This window comes from Heloderma suspectum, chromosome 3 (genome assembly GCF_057233095.1).
Source record: "Heloderma suspectum isolate Gila_16-S chromosome 3, 16-S_ref, whole genome shotgun sequence".
Lineage (NCBI taxonomy): Eukaryota > Metazoa > Chordata > Lepidosauria > Squamata > Helodermatidae > Heloderma > Heloderma suspectum.
In genome coordinates, this window is record NC_139460.1 from 271,452,033 (window position 1) to 271,475,995 (window position 23,963).

Consider the following 23,963-nt stretch of genomic DNA (forward strand, 5'->3'; position numbering starts at 1 on the left):
GTTGCTAGTTGTAACTGCTCCTTCCCTTCCCTGAATGTGATGTGTGCAGAAAACTCAAGAGAATGGAGGAGTGTTTGCCCCAGTGCTGGGGTTTTGCAGAAGCTACAAGCAGCCCCCCATTGCAACTATCTTCTGCAAAACAGGGGTATGGCACAAAACCATCCCTCCTTTCCTCCCTGCAAGTTCTCTTCCCCTTTCTACTAGGGTGTTGCAGGAGGCAGCAATGCCAAAACACTGCTGGCACTTTCTGCAACAGCCTGACTCACAAAAGAGGTCATCTCTCTTTTCCACCATGAAGAATGAGGAAGGAAAGAAAAGGTTGCATTCCTCCCACAAACAGGGCTTTTGCTGGATCCACATGGGTGCTCACCAGGAAGGGGAGGAATTCTTGCTACTGGCAAGTAGGGGAGTGATTTTATTAAACCTTGGTTTTGATACAACAGCAACCACTGATCACATGAGCAGTGACACCACAAATGCTATGTGTTGGCTCCTAAGGAATCCCATTGACTGATGGACTTAACTTTAATTACAAAATCAGTTAAAGTATATTTCTGGTGAATGGTATCTTTAAGCAGCACTTGAAAGCAAAGCTTGGAAACTACTGTAACTCGGTAGGATTGGGCTACTTCAAGAATTACAACAAAGCATTTTCAGCACACTGAGAGGTAAAAGGAATATCATATAATAAGCGTACTTACTGCTGGTGCTCCTGATGGGAATCCATCCTTTTCTAAAAGAGATTTGAAAATTATTTAATGTAAAGACAAATCCCAAAAGATTTTTAAGTATCTTCAGTTAATGACAATGCATATGAAAGGTCTTGGGGTCTGACATCTTGTTCCAAAGGAAAAACAAACAAACAGTTCCACACTTTCAAGCCCACATGACAGACCATTTTCCAAACCTCAGGAAAGCACAGATGCATAGGTTTTGGCTACTTCAATTAATAGCATGTAAAAAATTGAACTGTTATCTCCAGGTAGTTCCTAATTATGGTACCAACCTTAAGTTTTTAAATGCACATTTTTCTAGTCATGCTCAAGAGCTCTTTCAGCACACCTTCACCTCAGGATACAAGCTCATTAACAGGTTAGTTTCCAGTTCAGTTTCTGAACTCCAGTTCTCCTGGTAATCTCTAGTCTGAATACATGCCGCACTAAGTTTTCCAACCCCTTTTCCACTCAACTGGATCCTAACCATCATCAGCATCTTTAATGGGGATCATTAACAGCTGTTGCTCCACACCCCAATTTCTCATAAGTACTCTATCTTAAACAGTTTCATTACACATAACTTCCCCCATTTAGAGACCAATTCTTCCATACTGACCAAGAAGGGTCTGTAGTTCCCCATGAATTTTCCCAAAACATACTAAAGTCACACCTGTAGCGGAGAAGCTCAAATATTTCTGTTTTGCTGTGTCTTTAGAATCATAGAACTTCAATACATCTAGTACAGCCTGGGGGTTCTTCTTCTGCTCTAGCTTGGTGATATTTGAGGTCTGTAGCAGCCGAGCCCATTGCTCTGGCATTCCCTGAGAACAGAAAACAAAATTAATGTATTTCACATCTGTAATATAAAATCTATGATCATACAGACTTGGTGTAATCACAATCTCAAGTTCCTACAGGCAGTGCAACAAAACAGGTCAACATAATCCCAGTTTCATAAAGATGCTCACTCCATCAGTACACTGAGAAAAAGAGTAGCACTGCCTGCGTCACCTACTCTATTTTGCTACATAATGGCTATCTTCATATGGAATGGTAAACCAGGATTCTGGAGAATCCTGGCTTACCAGGAACAAGCTGTGCGCTGGCACCTGTAGCCCGTTCACCCCCACTTGGCACCTCTTGCTAGCCCAAGCAGCTAAACAAGCCAGAAATGGTTTGTTTCGTGTGTCATCCAAACCAGGGATCCTAGCTTCCTGCTCCCACATAAGCCAGGATTCGTAAACCAAGAACACACACTGATTTACAATCCTGGCTTTTGAAGGGTGCACACAGCAGGACCCCTGGTTTGGACGAGACACGAAACAAACCTCATTCACGGTAGGCCAGGATTCCCTGGGATCCTGGCTTACCATTCCATGTGAATGCAGACAATGGCTGGGTTCATACAATCGTGGGAGTAAAAGAAGCCATCGTGGCTTCCCCTCCTGCCCCTTTGCGTGTACGCCAGTTGTTTACATAATTACCTGCGCTGCAGCGCGGGCTGGCATGCTGTCCGAATCCAGCACACAGTGCAGGTGTGAATCCACAACATGCAGTAGGGGTTGTAAAATGGGTACAAAACCATCCCCACTGTATGCAGGGTTCAGGTGTCACACTAACCTGTGCTGCAGCGCAGGTAATCATGTAAACATCTGGTGTGCATGCAGCATGCGCAGGGGTGGGGGGAGAAGCCACGATGACTTCTTTTACTCCTGCGATCATGTGAACCCAGTCTATGTCTATTTTAAGTTAAATTTAAACCACTTCATAAAGTGATTTGCAGTTTTCCACAGCTATCCTGTAGGGATAACAGGAGAAGTATTTATTGAGGAAATGTTTTAGTGGCAAAATACATGAAAATCTCCAGTGAACACTTGTAACAAGAAAGCTAAGGAGGACATGAAAATATTCTCTTCCATATTGACAATAAACTAGCACACTCTGAACAGAGTCAAACTTGGTGTACTTACAGTAAATTCCCCAGTAACAGCATCAAAGCCAACATGAATGGTATGTTCAAAGTCTGAGGGGGGAGAGATTTCAGGCCTTTCTTTTTCCTTTTTCCTACTCCCTACAAGAAAACCAAAATATTCAGCCACAGGGAACAAGCTATTTAGCCCCATTTCAAAATTTAGTGAACCTATCCAGCAACATTTCAAAGTGAATATTCTGTATACAGAACTGTTAAGTGTACAAATGTCCCATGGATGTTGTACCAAATTTCAGCTACGAAGGAACCTAACCTTTTTGATACTCCTGTGAGTGAGTCAGCGAGGCCCAAGCATTTTATGTAACTAGCAAACTAACTTGCATTCAACAAGGAGATACAGAAATTACTGGTTCCTGCTGGAAATACCACAAAGCTGATTCAGGTGCATGAAAGAGATCACAGAACTCCCATAGCAAAAAGACTCCATTACATGTGAGGGCCAGTAGCTAAGTGTGAGAGCACATGCTTTCATGCAAAAGGACCCTGGTTCAATCCCTGGCATCTGTAGTTAAATGATCAGATTGCAGATGATAGGAAAGAGACCTGGAGAGCCTCTGCCCATCAGAGTAGACAATACTGGGATAGACAGACAAATAGTCTGGCCTGTTCTAAGGCTGCTTCTTACCTGTGGTTTTTGCTTGCCCTGGATTATGAGGTAAATTGCATGTCCCAAATTTTGACTACTAGATGTATACATTTTCTACTAATCAGTTTGTCCTGGGCCACTAACGTGTATAGAGCATGCAAAAGTACCCTAACAATTTAGATACCATCATGTGTCAGTGAAACATCTTATATACAATATTTTAAGTTTGTTTCTACAGCACTAACCTTATTTCAAACTACACCTAATTATTTATTTTTTTTAGAAGTCACAGCTATGAGGTATTTAAATGGGACATCACCTTGTTACTTCATAATACAGCTTTCCGCAACCTGGTGCCCTCCCGATGTTTTGGATGATAAGTGCCATTATCCCTGACAATTGGCTATGCTGGCTGGGGATCGTGAGAGTTGTAGTCCAAAACATCTAGAGGGCATCAGGTTGGGGAAAGCTGTTACAATTTATAAAGTACCAAGCACAAGATCACACAGGATCCAACAGTTATGCTAAATTTAGATGGAGTGGTATACCGGTATACATCTGTTTCTCTGCCTGGGTCAGCATTTTTTACAGAATGCGATACATTGCAATTATGTCAAAACTAACGTATCTTTAAATTCAGTAACACAGAACATAGAATAAAGATATACAAAGAGGGCAAATAACTGTAAACGTTTGGAGTGACAAATTTCAGGAAAATATCCAAACATATGCAATTTCTCTTAATATGCAAGTTCACTCATTAATTGTAGAATAACTTTTGCATTAAATTTATTAATAAAAATGTAAATAAATAAAAGTGATTATGTTTGTGGTGTTCAATCTTTACCTAATTTTGTTATTATTACAAATAAGTGTTTAAAATACAGCTAAAGTAGAAAGTTCCCAATGTCCCCCTGCAGTCCAGAGAGCAAAAGTTATTGGATTGTTAGTCTGAATCTGAACAAAGAGTGCGTGTAATACAGGGCTCCTACCATTTATTCTTCCTGGAGATACTCCAGGTTCAAAAACAGTACTAGCAGAGATCTGTTTCCACAACAAGAATAGCAGCATCTCTACTTCCTCAAAACATAATAGCCAGACAGGCCAGTGCACAGTGATTCTGCATGTACATGGGTGGTGTTGGGGCTGGGTTGTGCTTCTCCAGGGAGGGGCACCAATTTTGGGAGTGGAGCAACCACCAGAATGGACAGCTGACAAGCACCCATGCATGGGGAATAATGCATATGGCTAAACACCAAATTTACAAATTAACTCCTCTCCTTTCAATAAAATGCATATCTTAGACTGAGACCAATGGTCAAACTCTCCACAAAGAGGGATGATTAATAAAAAAATATCTTAAACAAATGCAGGCTATGACGGTAATAGCCAGCCGAGAGATACGGACAGCTAGTCATCTTTTATCAACAGGTACATGAGCCTTTTTAAGTAGGCCAGCACAAGGCCATTATTTTGAACCTCTGACAATATTTGCACCGCAGCTCAGTATGCTAGACAGCAGCAATTGACTGTTTAGCCAAAAATGCAGGGTAGGAGAAGCACGGAGGGAACGATCCCCTCCATTCTTCTCCTGCCCTGCATTGGATAGGCGACCGCCTATCTGCATAGGATTGCGCCCTTAGTGTCTTAGAGAAACAGCCCACACATCATATCAATAATTTATATAAACTTAAAGCATTAACGAACACATGTACAGACCTGCTTTGGAAAGTGAAAGATCCCATGAACTTTGTTAAAAGTAACACATCATGATTTTTCAACTTGTTTTTATAACCATCAGCCACTCATACTGTAGGCAGGCAAATTATCATACGGCCAACTTTTAGTACAACCATTATGCAGAATAAGTGGACACTGACTAAACTACTGCAAAGCAATCCTTATATCTTGCTTGCTATTCTGACATTTCAAAACATTTCTAAAAAGGTGATTCAAATATTTTCAACTTTACACTCAGAAAAATGAAGCAATCTAAGCAAAATAAAACATTAGTTTCCACATGTTACAAGATGCACAAGAATTCTTGCAAATGCATGTGAATCAAGGGCGCTCAAGATGGAAGAGTCTTCAGGTGTTTACTTTTATTTTTTAAAACACACACTCGTCCTTATGTAGCGGGCCCCAGATGGTCTGTAAATAATTACTTTCATGTTTTCACAACAAAAAAGGCATAAAAGGGTAGGGACAATAGCTATACTACCTGCCTCTTTGCATCTGAATTAAAACTGGAAGGTGACCATTTGAAACTAGTTTGTACGTGTTAGCTTACACAAGTACAACATTATAGAAGCAGGTACATTTGCAGCCTATATGTTTCATCTCCGGTCTAAGCTAACAATTAGGTGGACAGCTAAAGACTATAATTATCCATATAAGGAAGATTAAAATGTGAATATTTTCATTTTCCCCTGGTCATTTTATCCAGAGCATTCAGCTAATTTTCTCAAATCCCACCGTCTACTCTTATCTTCCAACTTTGAAACACCAAAGTACTTCAAAGTACCTGTTTACAGAAATTTTAAAACCTCTGTAGCTGCTACAGGGCTATAATTCTGCTTTTTCGGGGTGGGCACAGATCAGTGGTAGAGCGCATCCATGTGCTCTAGGTTCAATATCCGGCATCTCTAACAGCAGGATTTCTGGTAACAGGGCTGAGGACTCCTGCCTCAGACCTTGGATAGCAGGTGTCAGTCACAGCAGGCAATACTGAGGTAGACAGACGCAAGTATGACTCATATAAGGCAGCTTCTTCTTTTTATTAAAGATTAATCCAGGAAGAACTGCGGCCAGTCAGCCAGCTGGGAGAGCCCTGTGTGTTCAGTTGCACTGTGATTCTAGTGGCTGCTTCTCTCCCCATCCTCTCCTAGAAAGGAGAGAGACCCTCAGCTCTGAGGGCTACATACCAGATTGCTTCTCTCCACCTCCTGGGGCATGGAGGAAAGAGAGAAAAGGAAAAGAGAAACACTCTGAATATGCTGCCTCCAGAACAGAGCTGTGTTTTAAAGGACTTCATTTGGAAATATGCACCTTTATCTTGCTGGAATGACCCTCTTTCAGTCACTCTCTACCTAGCAGGAGGAGGAGGATAGAAGGAAAAGCAGAAACTAGCTCTGCTGCATTTGCTCAGCCAGGTATTTCTGTCCCTAAGGTAGGGAGAGACAGATAGAAGGAGAACAAAATCGAATGAGTCCCACAGCATTCACCCAGCTGAGTAAATAAAGCAAAGATGGTTGCTACTTGTCTTTTTCTGTCCCAGTTCCTATAACTATGAGAGAAGCATAGAAAAAGACAAGGAGTCAGCCAGTGCCATCACATTTACCACACAGGCAGATGTCCTTTCACCCAATTTGGGAGGGAGCAAAGAACATCCACCACCAGCACAGTGGCAAAAAAATACTACACCAATGGCAGCTCCACCTATTGGCTACTCCCATCTTCTAGGAACTTGGGGGAGAAAATACAGGGGGGTGTAACAGCAGATCCCTCCCTGGGAACAGCAAGGGAAAACTATTGGGTGTGTGTGTGGAGGTGGAGCCTCAGGCTAACAAACCAGGATGTGAGTGACGTCCTACTGCCAGTTTACTTACAAGGCTATATTAACCTGTTTTAGAGTTCATAAAATCTCACTTCTTTCATGCCATTTAGCTTGAAAGCAGTGAGTTTTATAATCTCTTGGATAAATAGGCCTACTGTGAATATGCAAAATAACTGAAATGAGATCCAAGATGGATGTGTTTGCAGCTTCATTGTGCCACATGCAGGCTTCTGACAGGCACTGGGAAACATGTCTCAAACCCACACAATGTAGCATCTTACCTTTTTCAGTACTAGAGAAAATGGAGATGATTTTGTTCCTAGGCTTTTTCTCTTCTGGCACAGATGGCAGGGGTTTCAAGCTATGATTAGCAGATAATGGATCTTTGCCTCCTGAACTGAAGATAGTACTGCTCATTCGCACAGGTGGAGCTGGTGGCTTGTCTTCGAGTTCTCCGTTGTCAGACATGATACTTAATGGTTAGACAACACACTGAAATTGAACAGGGAAACGCTTTGTCAGTAGAGATACGTTAGCACAACAAAAGCACATTACAACTTGTTTACTCTTCCTTCCTATTCATTAATATTTCCTATGAAAAAGAGATTTTAAACCAGCACCAGATTGGGGAAGCCTATTTCTATGATAGTCTTTCACTTTCCCAAGGACATTGTTGATACATATGATGCAAAATGTAGACACCAAATTTGTTAACAGTATAGTTATTTCTTACTGCCTAATTTTATACATATAATTCTCCCATAATTATGCAAAACTGCAATGAGCAGAAACACATTTCCTTTTGCTCATTCTATAGGAAAAAGGGAAGAAGACAATATTACAAGGCCCCATCGGGCAAATGGAAATGGAGAATGGAAGATGATTTGCAATTTAGGGGACAATCCTATGGCTGCTAGTCAGTGGCTAGACAGCCATAGGCTAGGTCAGTTCCTGGGAACTGACCTCAGAGCCCCGCTCCAAGGTCAGTTCCCTGAGAACCGACCTTCACCTCCTCCCACACTGCCTCGTAGGCAGCGCGGAATGGCCCCATGCTCAGAAGAGGAACACGGAGCAGCGAAATGGGGCCTTCCTCGGGGCATGCCGGGGTAGGGAAGTCAGAATTCTGGTACAACACATCCAACATGTCATCCAGCCGCTGCTTCCCACACTCCGACTTCCCGTGGCTAGACAGCTAAAATCGGCTGTCTAGTTGCAAATGCTGGGCAGCTGAAGCGCGGAGGGGACAATCCCCTCCGCGCTTCTCCTGTCTTACATTGGATAGGCGGTCGTCTCTGAGTTCAGAGGATTGCTCCAGTAGGATTGCTCCCTCCGTGTCTTTTTAATTCTTTGCTGACATTTTTCACTGCTTCGTTTTGGGTGGTGATAACCGATCTCTCCAACAAGGACAATCTGTAATCCAATTAACAGTGCTTGTTAAGTATTCCTGCTCCTTTGTTTTTAAAACACTCAGTTTTGCTATATTATCATCAGGCTGGCTGCAAAAATGATTTATTGTTTGTTACAAAGACCCTCAGATGAATGTGACTGTGTAAACTGAAAGTTGCTTCCAGCATTTTGAGTATTATTTTCAAATGCTATTTGTTTCAAATAAAGGTAAGGCCTCACTCAGTACTTACTGCCTCACTTACAAAGTACTGCCTTGCTTACTCAGGGCTCATCACTCTATTATACTGTCTAGTTGGAAGTCACAGAGAACCACGTAGCTACTAATCAAGCAAGTCGATTGTATTAAAATAATTCCGCCATGGAATTATTCAAATAATTCAAATGAATGTGTGAAATTCCCCCCTCTGAAACCTTCCGTTTTTTCACACTTATTGGCACCCTTAGGATTGCCAGCTTACAATGCAACAGTAACAGCAGATGCCAACAACTGACAGAATTATCCTGTCAGGGTCTAGCTGTAGCAATTCTGTGCCCCTTGGTTTCCTGGCCCAGACCACAGCCCTAACCCCCCACCGTTTGTGATTAGGGCATAAACTCTCCTGACTTTAGCTCCTTTGTAAGGTTTTGCCCCAGTCTTACTCTATCTTACATTCTTCCAGTCAACACCACAGTTCTGCCACCCCTTGTTTCCTCAGGTTCCTCCTTTTCAGGCTACTGCCTACTCTGTCCTCCTTTTATTCAGGAATTATATGTATATATTGACCCAGTTCGAATAATTTAACAAACCACGGCTTGTTAACCATGGGTTGTTTCGACATGTGCAGGAGCAAGTGAGCTAGCTCCCGACTGTTCACCTGCTTCTGATTTGCTGATCAACTCAGGAATGTCTGGTCCCTGGGTTGTTCTCTGCGATGTCTAAACACAGAATTCTGGGTTGTTGTGAGAGAAACAACCCAGAGTCTTAACCCAAGAACAAACCAAGGGTTAAAACTCTAGGTTGTTTCTCCCTCAACAACACAGACTTTCAGTGTTGTTGAGGGAGAACATCCCAGGATCTGCTCCCAGTCCTCAGACTGCCCCAGTATAAGGTTTTAATCCCAGTCCATTTTTTCGGACTGTAAACTGTTTAGCTCCCTGTCCAAATTAGTAACATGTGCCCCCCACCAGAGTCCATCCATGACACAGAGTTTACTGCCACAAATACACTACAAGTTAAGATTTTGCTTATTTGCTGTCCAGTACAATAAGGACAGATGTAGGTGCTTTTAAGATTTCCAAAATAAGAAATGCTAAGACTGAAATGCTTTCAGGTTAGCATTCACCTTAACATCTATGTCATGCCTAAGAGAGCAATTACAGCACACTCCTATGCATGCCACTCAAAAATAGGTCCCGCTAAAATCAGTGGGACTTACTCCCAGGTAGTATATGTAGGATTGTTAATGTATAGGAAGACTAAGAATGCAAAGGAGCAGTTTGCCTCTCCAGGCCCAGCACCTTTTAGCAGCTTTATTAGACCCCCACCCATCTCTCCCCAAGCTGCAAAGAACCAAGATCAAATGTTACTTGATATGAAGTTCAGAGGTACTTAAAAGGCATTCTGGCTAAAAGCAGGAAAGGTATTCCTTCCTTATTAAGCACTGTTAAGGATCCACTGCATAATAATGAGACCTGCAGGTTTGGTTAAAAAATAGTAATAAAAGCAACCCATAACTGTTCTTTAGAAAGGGATTTACAACGACTAAGAACTCCCTTAGTTCCTTTCAGGTGGCTCTCCAGTGGTTTTAATTTGATCCAACCTGCCTCTATCCTGTGCAATGTTAAGTACCCTCAAACAACCCCTGCTGCTTGGGTTCGCACAACAAGCCACAGTAAGCCCTTGGATTCCCACAACACAACAGCCCCCACAACTAAATTAAGCCATAGTGGGCTGTCATGCCATGCAAACCAACATATAAACTTTAATAAACCATAAGATGAACACATCTGGAGGTTACGGTAGCACCACCAGAGATTGCATTTGCCTAGATCAAATTGTACTGTATTTTGTACAGGAACAAATAGCTACGCCCTAGCGTATCTTTATATTTACATCAGGGATAGCTGATTTCTTCAGCATGGACAGCCTAGTTCCCCTGCAGCCAAGCTGCTTAAAATTCAGACCGTCCCCCAGCCATACCATAGCTTTTTCCAGCTCCCACCCCACAAAGGAACCTGGAAGGCATCCTCCTAGTGCAAAACAAGAGGATGCCCCTGAGACCTCTGCACCACAGAAGCCACATTGGGCTGGGAAAGGCACCAGCGAGTCAGAAGAAACACCAGCACTGGCTTTAGACTGGTCTGTGCCCCTCCCCAAGCCATCTATTCTTTGAAGAGTGGCACTGGCCTTGCCAAAAGCAGAGACATGCTTCCTAGCTGTAGCATCCCTCCCTGTGCTACATGAGAAGAAGGCAGCAGAATGCAATCAGAACCAAGGTCAAAACCAACAGACAAACACAATGCATCAGGGATTTCCCAGGGTCAGCTGTGGCATAGCCTACGCTGAGGAAAATCCAGCTTCTGCTTCTTCCCAACAAAGGGGGGATTTTACAAAGCACAGGGATTCTGCTGTTTACTCTGCAGGGCCCAACGAGTGCAAGAGCTTTTCTCACCCCCAAAAGTTAAGTAATCTAAATAAAGCCTCGAGTAGATTCTTGGAAATCAGACTAAATCGAACTGGCCAGACCCTGTCCATATACTGCCAGCTGGCCATTCCCCAAATCTACGCAGATTAAAAAAAAACCTGCCTATGAAAGCTTGCATTCAGATTCAAACTGATGATTTAAAAAATATATATATATCTAGGCTCAAGGTAGCCTACACAATTCACTATCTGCTCAAAGCAGCTTACACAATTAAAACTCAAATACAATAGAGATTCAACAAAAATGCAGAAAAGTAAACAGGTGGAAAAGCCCCAACAGTTTAATCAGTCAAACCAAAAGCAGAATGGAAAAGACATGCTGTACAACCTTTCCTAAAGACCACTAAGGAAGGAAACTATGAACTTCCAATAGTTCATTCCACAGCATTCAGGCAATTGATGAAAAGGCCCTGCTCCTAGCTGCAACTGCCATCACTTCACCCATATAAGGACTGTGAACCAGGGCCTGACTGGATAACCAAAGCTGACATGCAGGTGACACAAGGAGAGGCAGTCTCCAAGACATGTGACAGAACACCAGCTCCTTAAATTGAGCTCAGAAGCATACCAGTAGCCAGTGCTACTGATGTAGTAATGTATGTATACATTCATGCCTTTTGATATCCCATTAGAAGACAAAAGCAGCAGTGTTCTGCACTAGCTGAAGCTTCTAGGCTGTAGTCTAGACATTAAACTACAGTACAGTAGTCAAGCCTTGAGGTTATGAAAGCATTACAAGATCTTCCCTATCCAAGAAATGGCACAGCCTGTACAGCAAATGGAGCTGACAGCTCTTGCATCCGCAACCACTTACCTAAACCAGGCTGAATAAGAAGACTCCCCAACTTTGAACATGTTTTGATGAATGAATTGTTACCCTACTGATTGCAGGCAAACCTTCCCCACCATGGCTACAAGGAGATTCAAAACCATCACTTCCAGTTTGTCAGGATTCACCTCTGATCTGTCCATTCAGAATAATGCAACTGATCACAGCTTCCAGATATTAATTCAAGATGGAGACAGCAGTTCCCATATGTCCAGTACTGAAGAGTAATATTACAAGCTGATTGTTACAGGTCACTCACAGCAGTCCCTTCATATATCAACAAGGAAATATAGTCCACTATAGCAGTGGTCTCCAAACTTTTTTGATCACGTAGCTCTATCAGTGAAAATTTCTGAGCACGCACCCCCAATATATGTGTATTTAATTTATAGATTATATACATGTACCATTGTACTAATATATTATATACATTATAAAACATACACAAAAAATAAAAATTAAACATGAGATAAAGATGAAATAAAATAAAATAACCTATTTTTAAAATAATGTTTATTTATTAACGTTACAAAAACCCTTTTTGCTCTCACTTTAAAAATATTAATATTAATAATTAATAATATTTTTAGTGAGATCAATGTGATTGAATATGCTTCATTATTTTTGAAAATCTTGGTTTAACACTTTCTGATACAGTGATTCGAAGGTCTGGTTCTAAGTTCAGTTCTTTTTAAGCCACCTGTCCATTTTGTGAAGGTTAGGTTAGTTATAACTAGATAATCTGTAAATCCACGAGAGCACCACTGTCAACTTGCAAGGACATGAAAGGTCTCCTCAGGAAAGGTGTGCTTGGCCAGGCTCCTGCCTGCGCTGGAGCTGAAAGTCCTGGTCGCCAGCCCCGCACACACCCTGCACAGAGTTCCCACACCTTGACCAACTGGTGGCTTGGCCTGGGCTGTTAACCCTTCTCACTCTCTTTTGGTAGGATGGAAGCTGAGAGGAAAGTGCCCACTTCCTTCTCGGCTTCATTCTGAGAAAGGAGACTGGGAAGGGTTAATCTCCTTCTCGCTTTCCTTCAGAAGGAAAGCACCATGGCCCGAGCAGTTGCTCTCAATAGGACATCCTGTCCCATCCTGCTGCCACCGCCCACCTCATAGGAGCAGCAGGAGGCTGCTCAATGATCAGGCAGCTTGCGCACCCCCGTGGATCATGTTGCGCACCCCACTTTGGCGCACTATAGGAAAAGAGAGCCATGCACATACTACATACCCAACATGGCCCTGTATTTCTGAATCAGCTATGCACAGTCAGGGCCAGAAATATTGGAACAAGGATAACTGTTTCGGCAGTTGGCCTCTGTACACCACCACATTGAAGTTGAAAGGAAACACAACCAGATGGGAGCGAAGTCAGGACTTTCAGTTGTAATTCAAGGGGTTTGGCAAAAGTGGGGTACTAACCATTCAGGAAGTACAGCTAGTGGCATACACACACACCCATCGTTGGTGGCTCAGAAGTAATGGAACAAACCAACATCATTTCAAACTTAAGGATCGCCTTTAATACCTGGATAAAAATCCTTTGCAGTCAATGACTGCCTGAAGTCTGGAACCCATGGACATGACCAAATGCTGAGTTTCCGCTCTCGAGATGCTTTGCCAGGCCTTTACTGCAGCTGCCTTCAGCTGCTGCTTGTTCGTGGGTCTTTCTGCCTTCAGTCTTCAGTAAGTGAAAAGCATGCTCTATTGGGTTGAGATCAGGTGACTGACTTGGCCATTGAAGAACATCCCACTGCTTTGCCTGGAGAAACTCTTGGGTAGCTTTTGCTGTATGCTTTGAGTCATTATCCATCTGCAATATGAAGCAGCATCCCATCAGTTTGGCAGCGTTCGGCTGAATCTGAGCAGAAAGTATAGCCCTATACACTTCAGAATTCATCCTGCTGCTTTTATCAGCAGTCAGGGCATCAATAAACACCAGTGACCCAGTTCCATTGGCAGCCATACATGCCCATGCCATAACACTGCCTTCACCATGTTTGACAGATGATGTGGTATGCTTTGGATCATGAGCTGTACCTTTCCTTCTCCATACTTTTCTCTTCCCATCATTCGGGTACAAGTTAATCTTGGTTTCATCAGTCCAAAGAATCTTATTCCAGAACTGGGCAGGCTTTTTTAGGTGTTTGCTGGCAAAGGATAATCTGGCCTTTCTGTTCTTGAGTGTTACCAGTGGTATGCACCCTGTTGTGAAGCTTGCTGTCAGGAGCGCCCTAGCGGCCTCTTTCAGTAGACTCCGATAGCCAATTCAAGACGCAGACGAAAGGATTATTTTCAAGGCTTTAATTCTTTTACAACTTAATGACTCTTTCAGATGCTAATCACCAGCGACTAAGCAAGGAACAGCGGAGTGGCCTATGCACCGGGTAGGCACTTGATCCCCGTTTGAAGGAGAGTCACTTGAAGACCCTGAACATATGGGCTAGGGAGAGATCCTCCCTCTTTCCCTTGGGTCCACAGGAGGCAGCCGTTGCTTGCGCACCAAATGGGCACTACGCCTCCTTTCCGCGCCCTCCATCGCTCGTCGCTCCCTGCGTCTGCGTCAAGCATCTAACAAGCCCCGTTCCTGCACTTTCTCACTGCTAGGATCACTATCTATCTCAGGAATGTCGGCAGGAGGAATCTCTCCAGCTGCTGTGCCTGTGAGGGATGAGCTGGCTCCTCTCCCACGGATTGCTGATCCTCTTCAGAATCAGAACTGCTCTGGGGTTCTATCAGCTCAGTTTCCACCCTGACACTTCTGTATTTACATTCATAAAGTCGTCTCTTGACTGTAGATGTTGACAATGACATGCCTACCTCCGCAAGAGTGTTCTTGACCTGGCTGGATGTTGTGAAAGGGTTCCTCTTCACCATGAGCAGAATTCTGCAGTCATCCACTTTAGTTGTCTTCCGTGGTGTTCCAGGTTCCAATATTTCTGGCCCTGACTGTATATGCAGAGTACTGCTGAGGTATAGTTAACATTAACCAATGAAGGGAGAGGGGATTCACACAAAAGGAAAGGAAGGAGTGTGAGAGTTCAGGGTAGATTCTAAAACCAATCATGATGCTCTACCACTATGTCTCCACTCTAATTTCATCCTTGGAGAACCTAGACAAGGCAGAAATGGCCTACTCTGACCAAAGTTAACAAGCATTCCTGCTAAACCTAGAGATTGTATCTCCTACTCAGCTAAGTGTGAGAAAATCTGTAGTGACATAACTGGAGTCTAAAAAGACATGTCCTGGATTATTTCAGACAACATTCATTCCTAGGAAATCAGATCAACAAGGTGTACACTGACTGACAGGGAAGCTGAAACAACGTTCTACACTTAAGGAAGATTCTCATTTGATCTTGCATTTGTATACGTATAAGTACAATACAGATGGGAACCTTGTGAAGTATGAAGGGTAAAGGCATTTATTTTCAACATATTATCTTTTAAAATACAAGGAAGTGAGAGTATCCAAGTACATAGAGTCAAATGGAAATTTACCCTAAGGTTCTAAAACAAAGCTGTAGTACACAGCAATAAAGTGGATATTTTACCCAACAACAAAACTTGGGCCCCATCTACATAGCACCGCTTTCACCCTTCACTCTGTTGCAACTGCACAGCATTGCAGCTGCAAATTAGCTTCTACTGCAATACACTTCCAATTTACTGAGGACTTCCCCAACAGGAAACTCCGCTGTCCCCCCCACTTTTTACCATTATATTTTAATGTGCAGTTGTGCAGACACATGATCGTGGGGGTGCTACACTTCATGTTTTAGCGGCTGTTTTGTATTTTAGGGGTTCTGTTGTGTCTGTCCGTCCCTCGCTAGTAGGGCTGTGCAGGATCCAACTTGGAAGCCACTTTGTGGCTTCAGAAACAGGCCCAATTCGGCTTGGGCAGATTCAGGGGGGCCGTGGCCCACCCCTGAACAGGGATTCGGATGTCAAACCCCGGTTCGGGTTCCCCCTGACACCCCTGCGCAAACCCCCTTACCTTGCCACCGCTTCCTCTGCCGCCGCCGCCATTTTCACCGCCACCTCCGCCACGGGGACAGTGGCAGCAAGGATGACAGCGATGGCGGTGGCAGCAAGGGCGGCAGCAGAGGACAGCGAGGGTGGCGGCGAGGACAGCGATGGCAGCTGCTGCGACGGAGGCAGCGGTGGAGGTGTCGGCAGCGGTTCAGGTAAGGACCTGGCACAGCTGGACTGGGGGGAGGGTGAAGCTCTGAAGCACACTGAGTGCTTTAGAGAGCCCCTGATCTGCTCCGGGTCGCTTCGTGCCCCCTCCACTTCATAGAATAGAATCATAGAATAGTAGGGTTGGAAGGGGCCTACAAGGCCATCGAAAGGGCTTCGCCTCAGAAGGGGCTCAAAGTTACCCGATGCAGCCCACTTCGACTCAGGGTTCGGGCCTCGGGCTCAAGCAGTGCACAGCCCTACTCGTTAGGTAAAATGTGGGTGATCTATGCTCCTTCATTTCCACACCAACTGTTTGGCAGTTCCCAAGCCTGGGACTCTCGCAATGGTTCGCACTTGAGAGGTATGTGCCTACCCATCACACCAAAATGGTGGCAGAACGAAGTTGGTCCTGGACCTTCTGTTGCCCCGAGACCCCCCGGCCCTTGGGCACCAACTCCAAAGCAACCATTGTGAAGATACAAAGCTGCAAAAACATGCGAAAGTGTGATTAAACAAATGAAAATGCCTCTCCATACCTCTGCAACTAAGCAGCTGCGAAAGGACAGGGGAGTAAAGGGGTGTCAGAGTGATGCAAGCACTATGCACGCCTATGACATGCTCATCACAAAATCTGAAGTTGGTCTGGGGAAGGGACAGACAGCTCGCAACCATGGAAAGCCTGCAGCAAACCAAAAACATCGCAGCAAAAACCCTCTTCGGAAATCCGCATTTTCCAGGAGAAAACCACGGATGGCTGCAAAGTGGCGACTGCATCATATGTCCCGAAGGACCTCAACTCGTAGCCGCCCCAGAGTAAAAGGCTCGTTTAGATGGGGCTATGGTGTCCCCACTCTAGGTTTTCAAACAATACCACACGTGAAACAACGTAACATTCAAAATGATTTCTCTATGAACTGCCTGCACCCAGATTTCAGATATGAAGCCAAGCAGTCTGTTTTTGTTCTTTGTTAAAAGTGGAAAGATTCACAGCATTTGTCCTGTCTTTTGACAAAGATGAACCCTTGCTTTACTGAAAATACGACTCAAAAAGTCCTTTACTAAACTTGTTCATGGTGTAAGAGGAAATCCTCTTATGTTCTTTATAGTCATGTTAAAAACAGGAAGTGAAGTACCATAAGCCGTTTCAAAAGAGTAATAAAGTTAAGCTTCTGCACAAAACACGGCAGCACAAATAAAGCATACAAACACCAACTACTACACTACTCCATTCTCCAGCAATCTGGCTGATTGTATACTATTTAACATCCACCATACACCCTAAAATATGCAGCGCAAGTGACAGAAAAAAAGATGGTCCAAATACTAAGTTAACCAGAACACCATTAAAGCATTTTATAGCTATACCAGAGGTGTTTTTTTTTAATTCTACAGATTCATTGGCTGTTTGGATAAAGAACCTTCCAAAAACAGATTTTTAATTCTGACTTCACCCATTTCACTGACTTTCACTGGACAACAGAACTGAATACTTAACTAAGTTTTCAATATATATTTATAAAATATAATATATAAAGTTGAAAAATAATTTTACTTGGCTAAATTAGCAAACAAAATTTAGAAAACTGAAGCTATAATGCTCAAATTGCTTGTGCCTGGACACATCCAGCAATTTCCAACACACCAAGAAGCAGAATTTGGTGCATCCATTAGACAAAGCACTGGGACCATTTTACCAAAATTATTTTTAATTAACTTGCTTTAGTGGTCCACAAGACAAAATGTAATAAATCTCAACTAAGTTGACACGCACAGAGTACGAGCCCATTCCTATGCATGTCTGCTCAAAAGTAAGTAATTGTAAATTCAATGAGACTTACACACAATTGCATCCTAAGTCAGCAAAATGTAAGACAGAAGTCATGACTAAAAACTGTTTAGCAATCACTAAAAAGGCCATATTATCAATATTTCATTTCTGCTCCTTATACTTGGAATCACCACTCAAAACACCTACATGGCGCTACCCCTCCTTTCCTCTTCCATAAAACCCTCGACATAAGCCCCTAATTTTCATCCCCAACTGAAACAATGCCTGAGGGCACAATCCCTTAGAAAGTCATCAGCCTCTAAACTCAGTGGCTGACTACTATCCAATGCAGGGCAGCCGGAACATGGAGGCAATCCTCACCTCCGTGCTCTGGCCACCCTTCATTTTTAGCTAGACAGACAATTTTGCCTGTCTAGCCAGGGAGCGTCGGGGGGGGGGGGAGGCCATGCAGTGCATAGAAAGCAGCTTCCGCAGTCTCCTCCCCTCCCCTCCTCGGGTCTTCCCCCTTTTTCCTGTCTCCACACTCCATTTCTGAGGATGGGGACATAGCCTGCACAGAAAGGGGTGGAGAGTGTGGTTTCTGGGAACCAAAAAGTCCTATGGCCCTCTAGACAGTGTCTAATGGCCATAGGATTGCTCCCTCCATGTGTTTATATACATTTGCTTATATACTTTCCCCTTTGTTTTCCACTCCTCCCATTATCACAGCACTGCGCTAATCTCATTACCACCACCTGGTCCCCTACCCGTCCCATATGCAAATGTACCCTTCTTTTCCCCATTTCGGACTAACCATGGGGCAACACTACATTTGTATCAACGTTAATGCTAACCATGATTAGTGTGAAAACAGTCTGAAGCAAGTTGTTTGACTTTGGTCAAAACTAATCATGGCTAGGTATTAAGAAATCAGAAATGCCCTGCATGCTTGCACACTCCCTCCTCATCCCTTCCAAGCTCAGAACTACTGATAGCCCATGAAACATTACATCTGCACCAAGCTTCTTCCTCCCCCCATAGCACCAGATGCGTATCATGCCTCCAAGAAAGTTAATGACACCCCTCTCCCCAATACATTACAAATACTGAGGCACATACAGGCTAGGTGAAAAAGAAGGAATCCTTCTAAAGCCCATGATGTTTTACTTCAATCAGTAACTTACTAAGACTTTAATGATATATAATTAAAAAGTTAATGAGAGACGGATAATTTAAATTTGAACCAAAAGGTTTTGAAAAATTGATATATCATCTGTTTGGGTAGTACAAAATTATTGAGAACAAAGAGGCTTCTAAGAGAGTAATTAAGAGCTGGTGTGGTGAACCAACTGAAATTTTATCAAGTTTAATAACTGTACATGCCAAACTAGTAGTGTAATCCACAGTACTACTATCTCTTGTCCTTAAATATAAAATATTTTCCATTCCAGTAACACAACAAAGCCAAAATGGCTTTAAAAACTAAGTAAATTCAAGGCCCATCAGTACTGTAACACATTTTGGTTTTAAATATGCACTTATTCCAATAGTGCACTGGCAGCTTCGATTGCCTGCAGTCTTACTGTCAGAAGAAAAGCCCATAAGCTTCAACTGGAGAAGCAAACTCTCTGCTACAGCTGGAAGTAAAAGCATCTTTAGCTTTGGCTCACCAAATTTAGAGCAGGAGGAGGAACCTGGCACATACATGAGGTCTGCGCAACAGTAGGGGATTTCAAAAGTCCTGCATTCCAAAATGTTTAATTAATGGGGCTGGCCACAACCAATTAGAGGAGCAAATATTAACCTGCATGAAAACCCTAACCCCAAAGTATGTAATATGCATAAATTCTGTTGCAATATTAACTAAGCATCATTCCCATGGTTCAACCAGAAATAGCTGCAGGCTTTAAACACTAGATTGCTGAGTTGTGTCAAAGTGGAGACTATCAAAGTGCATTCCCATCCAGATATCTTTTGCACCAATAGTATGCTGTGGGCACTGACTGAAACACAAAGACAACATATTCCCTACTCAGAGAAATTATTAGGTCATATGGGCAAGAGAGAAAATGTATCTTGATCTTCAGAAAGCCTTTCCTGAACACATCCATTTTCTGTTCAAAACAGAATACAATTTCTCAATAAACCACAGATTATTGCTGTCCAAAGTAGTACAGCTTCATCACCTTCCACCGCAGCTTGGGGGGGGGGGGGGAGTTCTGCTAGCCCCAAAGACTGAAGCACATTGATGCGTTATATGGATCAAAGCTAGCTACTGATCTGACCAGCACTTTTCAGTGGAGATTAGAAGGAGGATCTCCAACACACCACAGTACAGACTTAGAAGTATCACTCTGCTGATGGGATACAGGATCACAGATTGGTAGAAAATATTGTTCTTCTTAGGTTTTTATAGCAACATGACAACATTTGGTTATAGGTATTCAAGTGAAACACTAGAGAAACGCCTGAAAATTGGTTTATAAGAGAAACCTTAAATGCATTTGTGCTGACCTCCTGCACAAGTCTGTTTTTAAAGCATTTTTGTTGCAAATGTAGCTGAGACTCAAACAGTTATTCCTGTATGGAATAAAGGTGCCCTGCTGCAAGATAGAAAATCTGTAACATCTTCATATGTTTTGTGAAGCACCTAAGCTTACCACATGCTGTACAAAGGATGGTTTGGTGGGTTTAGAATAAAATCCCTTCTTGCAGACTTAGTACATATACATTGGGAACACACAACTTTAAATTATGTTAACAGCAATATGAAACAGGATTAGAGAGAGAAAACAAACCTAACAGAAAGCTATACAGCACCTGCAAGCAACATAACCTAAATCAGCCAATGAATCATGGTTTTAGGAAATATTTTCCTAGAAAAACAAATCAAACTTATTTTTAGATACTAAGACCTGGTTTGCCCTTAACAGCAATTCGTGTGTTGTTTAACCCATGAGTTGTGAGGGCTGCCCGGGGGCAAAAGAGCTGCCTCCCACGCACTCACCATTTTCACTTTGCATCCAGTTTCATCAACATTCTTGGGTTGTTTGATGTCATGTCTGGACCTGGAACTCTTGAGTTGTTGAGGGACAAACAACCCAAAGTTCTAAGCCAACAAACTGGGGAGAAACTTCTCAAACTGGGGAGAGGTAACGAGTGGGGTACCGCAGGGCTCAGTCCTGGGCCCAGTGCTCTTCAACATTTTTATTAATGACTTGGAGGAGGAGGTGCAGGGAATGCTGATCAAATTTGCAGATGACACAAAATTGGGCGGGATAGCTAATACTTTGGAAGACAGAAACAAAATTCAAAGTGATCTGGATAGACTGGAGCGCTGGGCAGAAAACAATAGAATGACATTGAACAAGGATAAATGCCAAGTTCTGCACCTAGGAAAAAGAAACCAAATGCACAGTTACAAGATGGGGGATACATGGCTCAACAACACTACAAGCGAGAAAGATCTTGGAATTGTTGCAGATCACAAGCTGAATATGAGGCAAAAATGTGATGTGGCTGCAAAAAAGGCAAATGCTCTTTTGGGCTGCATTAACAGAAGCATAGTTTCCAAATCCAGGGAAATACTAGTTCCCCTCTACTCAGCACTGGTTAGGGCTCATCTGGAGTGCTGTGTCCAGTTCTGGGCACCACACTTGAAGAAGGATGCAGACAAACTGGAGAGGGTCCAGAGGAGGGCAATAAAGATGATCAGGGGACTGGAAACAAAGCCCTGTGAAGAGAGACTGAAAGAACTGGGCATGTTTAGCCTTGAGAAGAGAAGACCGAGGGGAGATATGATAGCGCTCTTCAAGTACTTGAAAGGTTGTCACAGAGAGGAAGGCCACTCTGGGATGATCAAGGCTTTCTTGATCATCCCAGAGTGCAGGACACAGAATAATGGGCTCAAGTTACAGGAAGCCAGATTCCGGCTGAACATCAGGAACAACTTCCTGACTGTTAGAGCAATACGACAATGGAACCAATTACCTAGGGAGGTAGTGGGCTCTCCCACACTGGAGGCGTTCAAGACAAGGCTGGACAGCCATCTGTCAGGGATGCTCTGACTTGGATACCTGCATTGAGCAGGGGGTTGGACTCGATGGCCTTGTAGGCCCCTTCCAACCCTACTATTCTATGATTCTATGAACAACAAACCATGGGTTGTTTGGCTTGGGACTGCAATTCATGGGGAGGGGAAGGTTAATCCCCCCTTATTGTACTGTGATTCTGATCTAAATTGGAGGCCCTTAATTTAGCATTTATTTTTTTAAAATACACGCTAAAGGACTTCAGGGATGTAGCTAGTTCCTCTTCTTGATCTGGCACAGGAAGTCAGGAGGCTGCAGTGGGAGTCTCCCCAGCTGTGAGGAGCAGCCAACAAGGCTATTTAAAACTGTTAAAGGAAAAACATTAAAATCCTGAGCCATCTCATCATAATATATAAGGTGGGTTTAACTGGTAAACCCAGTTTTTTTGACGCTGGTCAAAACAAAAAATCTCTAAAATTTCTCCTGCCCTTCCCAGTTTGCAGGGTAATTTTGTTTCAGTCCTCACACCCCATGAATGGGCGAAAAGATCTGAGCTAAAAATGTTGGCCCAGCTCTAGTTTCAGTGTCTGCAACCTAAGGATGAGGACGTGGACAGGATTCTTGGAGAGGTGAAGCCAACCACATGTGTACAAAATTCTTGTCCATCCTGACTAATAACAGCAGCTAGAGGTGGACTGAGTGGGTGGTGGGTGTGATAAATGCCTCATTGTGGGAAGGGGTGGTGTCTGTATGTTTGAAGGAAGCAGCGGTAAGATTACTGAAAAAGCCATCCCTTTTAAGGACAAAACAATACTTTAAATCCTTATCTAGTAGCTATGTCTTTCTCATTTTTACTCTACAGAAGGTGCAGGAGTCCTGATCCAGTTCTTAAAAAAACCCCTACCCCACACATTCACAAGGGTCCTAATCTGGCATTAATGTAATAAAAATTCAATATATATCTACAGCATGGCTACAAGCTCTTGGAACACTAAAAGCAAAAGATGCTCCGTGCAGATATATCCTGAATTGTGCAGCATTGTCTCATGCTAAATAGAAGCCAAGTGTAATAACAGAAAATGTCTCTGTTGCACCTAGTCATTGTACTATGACTAACCTTGTATAAGTCAAGCCTAAACTGAAGCAGGATATTCTATTGAAGACAACTTATAATGCTGGATCTCAAGCACAGGCAGAGTCTCTGCACCAAAGAGAATAATGATCTGCCTCCTATACGCTGTGGGAAAATGTAGAGAGGTACACATGGGAGCTTATCCAACAGTAACACCGGAAAGCAATGAAAGGAACATGAATGAAGCCCAAATCTCCTCAATCCTAATGTATTCACTATGGGCTATAACTGGGATAATGCTACTTAACAGAGACTAAACCAATTACAGTAACTATTAGATCATCTATACTTGCATATTCCAAAACGTTTCCAACCTGTGTGCCTGTAAGAGAGGGACTACAAAAGGTTTCACCACTAAACACAAAAACAGCTAGCTATTTCTAGTATGCAGGATAGTTACCATTATCCAGGAGTTAAATTTAACACCAGTTTTTATTATGCACATTACCAACTACAAAGAGCCAAGCAGAAATTTGTCTTCTTCCAGAATACACCATCAACTATTATTCAAGTACTAGTAACTAAAAAATAAATACGTGCAGGAAGCACTCCTTCACAATCACCATGTGTCTTAACATAATTCTACACCAGTGTTTCCTCATAAGTGTATGATGATTGATGAATTAACTGATGATCTTCCTACTGAAGACTATCCTCACTGAATGGATCTTTCATCTTTAAAAAATTACTCCAGCCCTAGAGTTAAACTCTAGAGATTTTCTTGCTCATGTTTGTAAAGGCACTATATTTAGAACACTAAAGATAAATATGAGCTAGTTACAATGGCTCCAGACACTAGATAATTAGTACTCTTAACCTGAATTCAGTATCATAATATTGATGTTTTGTTACACAATTACCTCAGTCAAACGGAAGCATTACCTCTACATGGCAAGAATCAAGTAAGAGCACAACAGAAAAGAGAGGTAACCTCCCCCCTCTTTACAGCTGTCGAAAAGCAAGAACACTCTGTAGGAAGAGTGCAGAGGCAAAGTTCCCAAACATCAGTAACAAGAAGAAGTTATACAACAACATCAGGTATAAAAAGCAAGGTGTATCTCATACATTTTTCTCCTTCCTACTC

At 42.9% G+C, this 23,963-nt stretch overlaps 1 protein-coding gene across 4 annotated transcripts in view; it reads right to left on the bottom strand.

The window, feature by feature from the left end:
• Positions 1-23,963, bottom strand: part of PAK2 (p21 (RAC1) activated kinase 2) — a 58,594-nt gene that overhangs the window by 21,543 nt on the left and 13,088 nt on the right. For 2 of the 4 annotated variants that reach the window (XM_084846957.1, XM_084846956.1), the window contains exons 2-6: positions 8,122-8,258; positions 7,130-7,340; positions 2,687-2,787; positions 1,387-1,537; positions 702-733 (exon numbers count right to left, since the gene is read on the bottom strand). In XM_084846957.1, coding sequence (XP_084703083.1) covers positions 702-733; positions 1,387-1,537; positions 2,687-2,787; positions 7,130-7,316 — 471 coding nt within the window. In that variant the 5' untranslated portion in view covers positions 7,317-7,340; positions 8,122-8,258. The remainder of the gene's footprint in view (positions 1-701; positions 734-1,386; positions 1,538-2,686; positions 2,788-7,129; positions 7,341-8,121; positions 8,259-23,963) is intronic. The other 2 variants (XM_084846960.1, XM_084846958.1) reach the window with 1 other exon arrangement.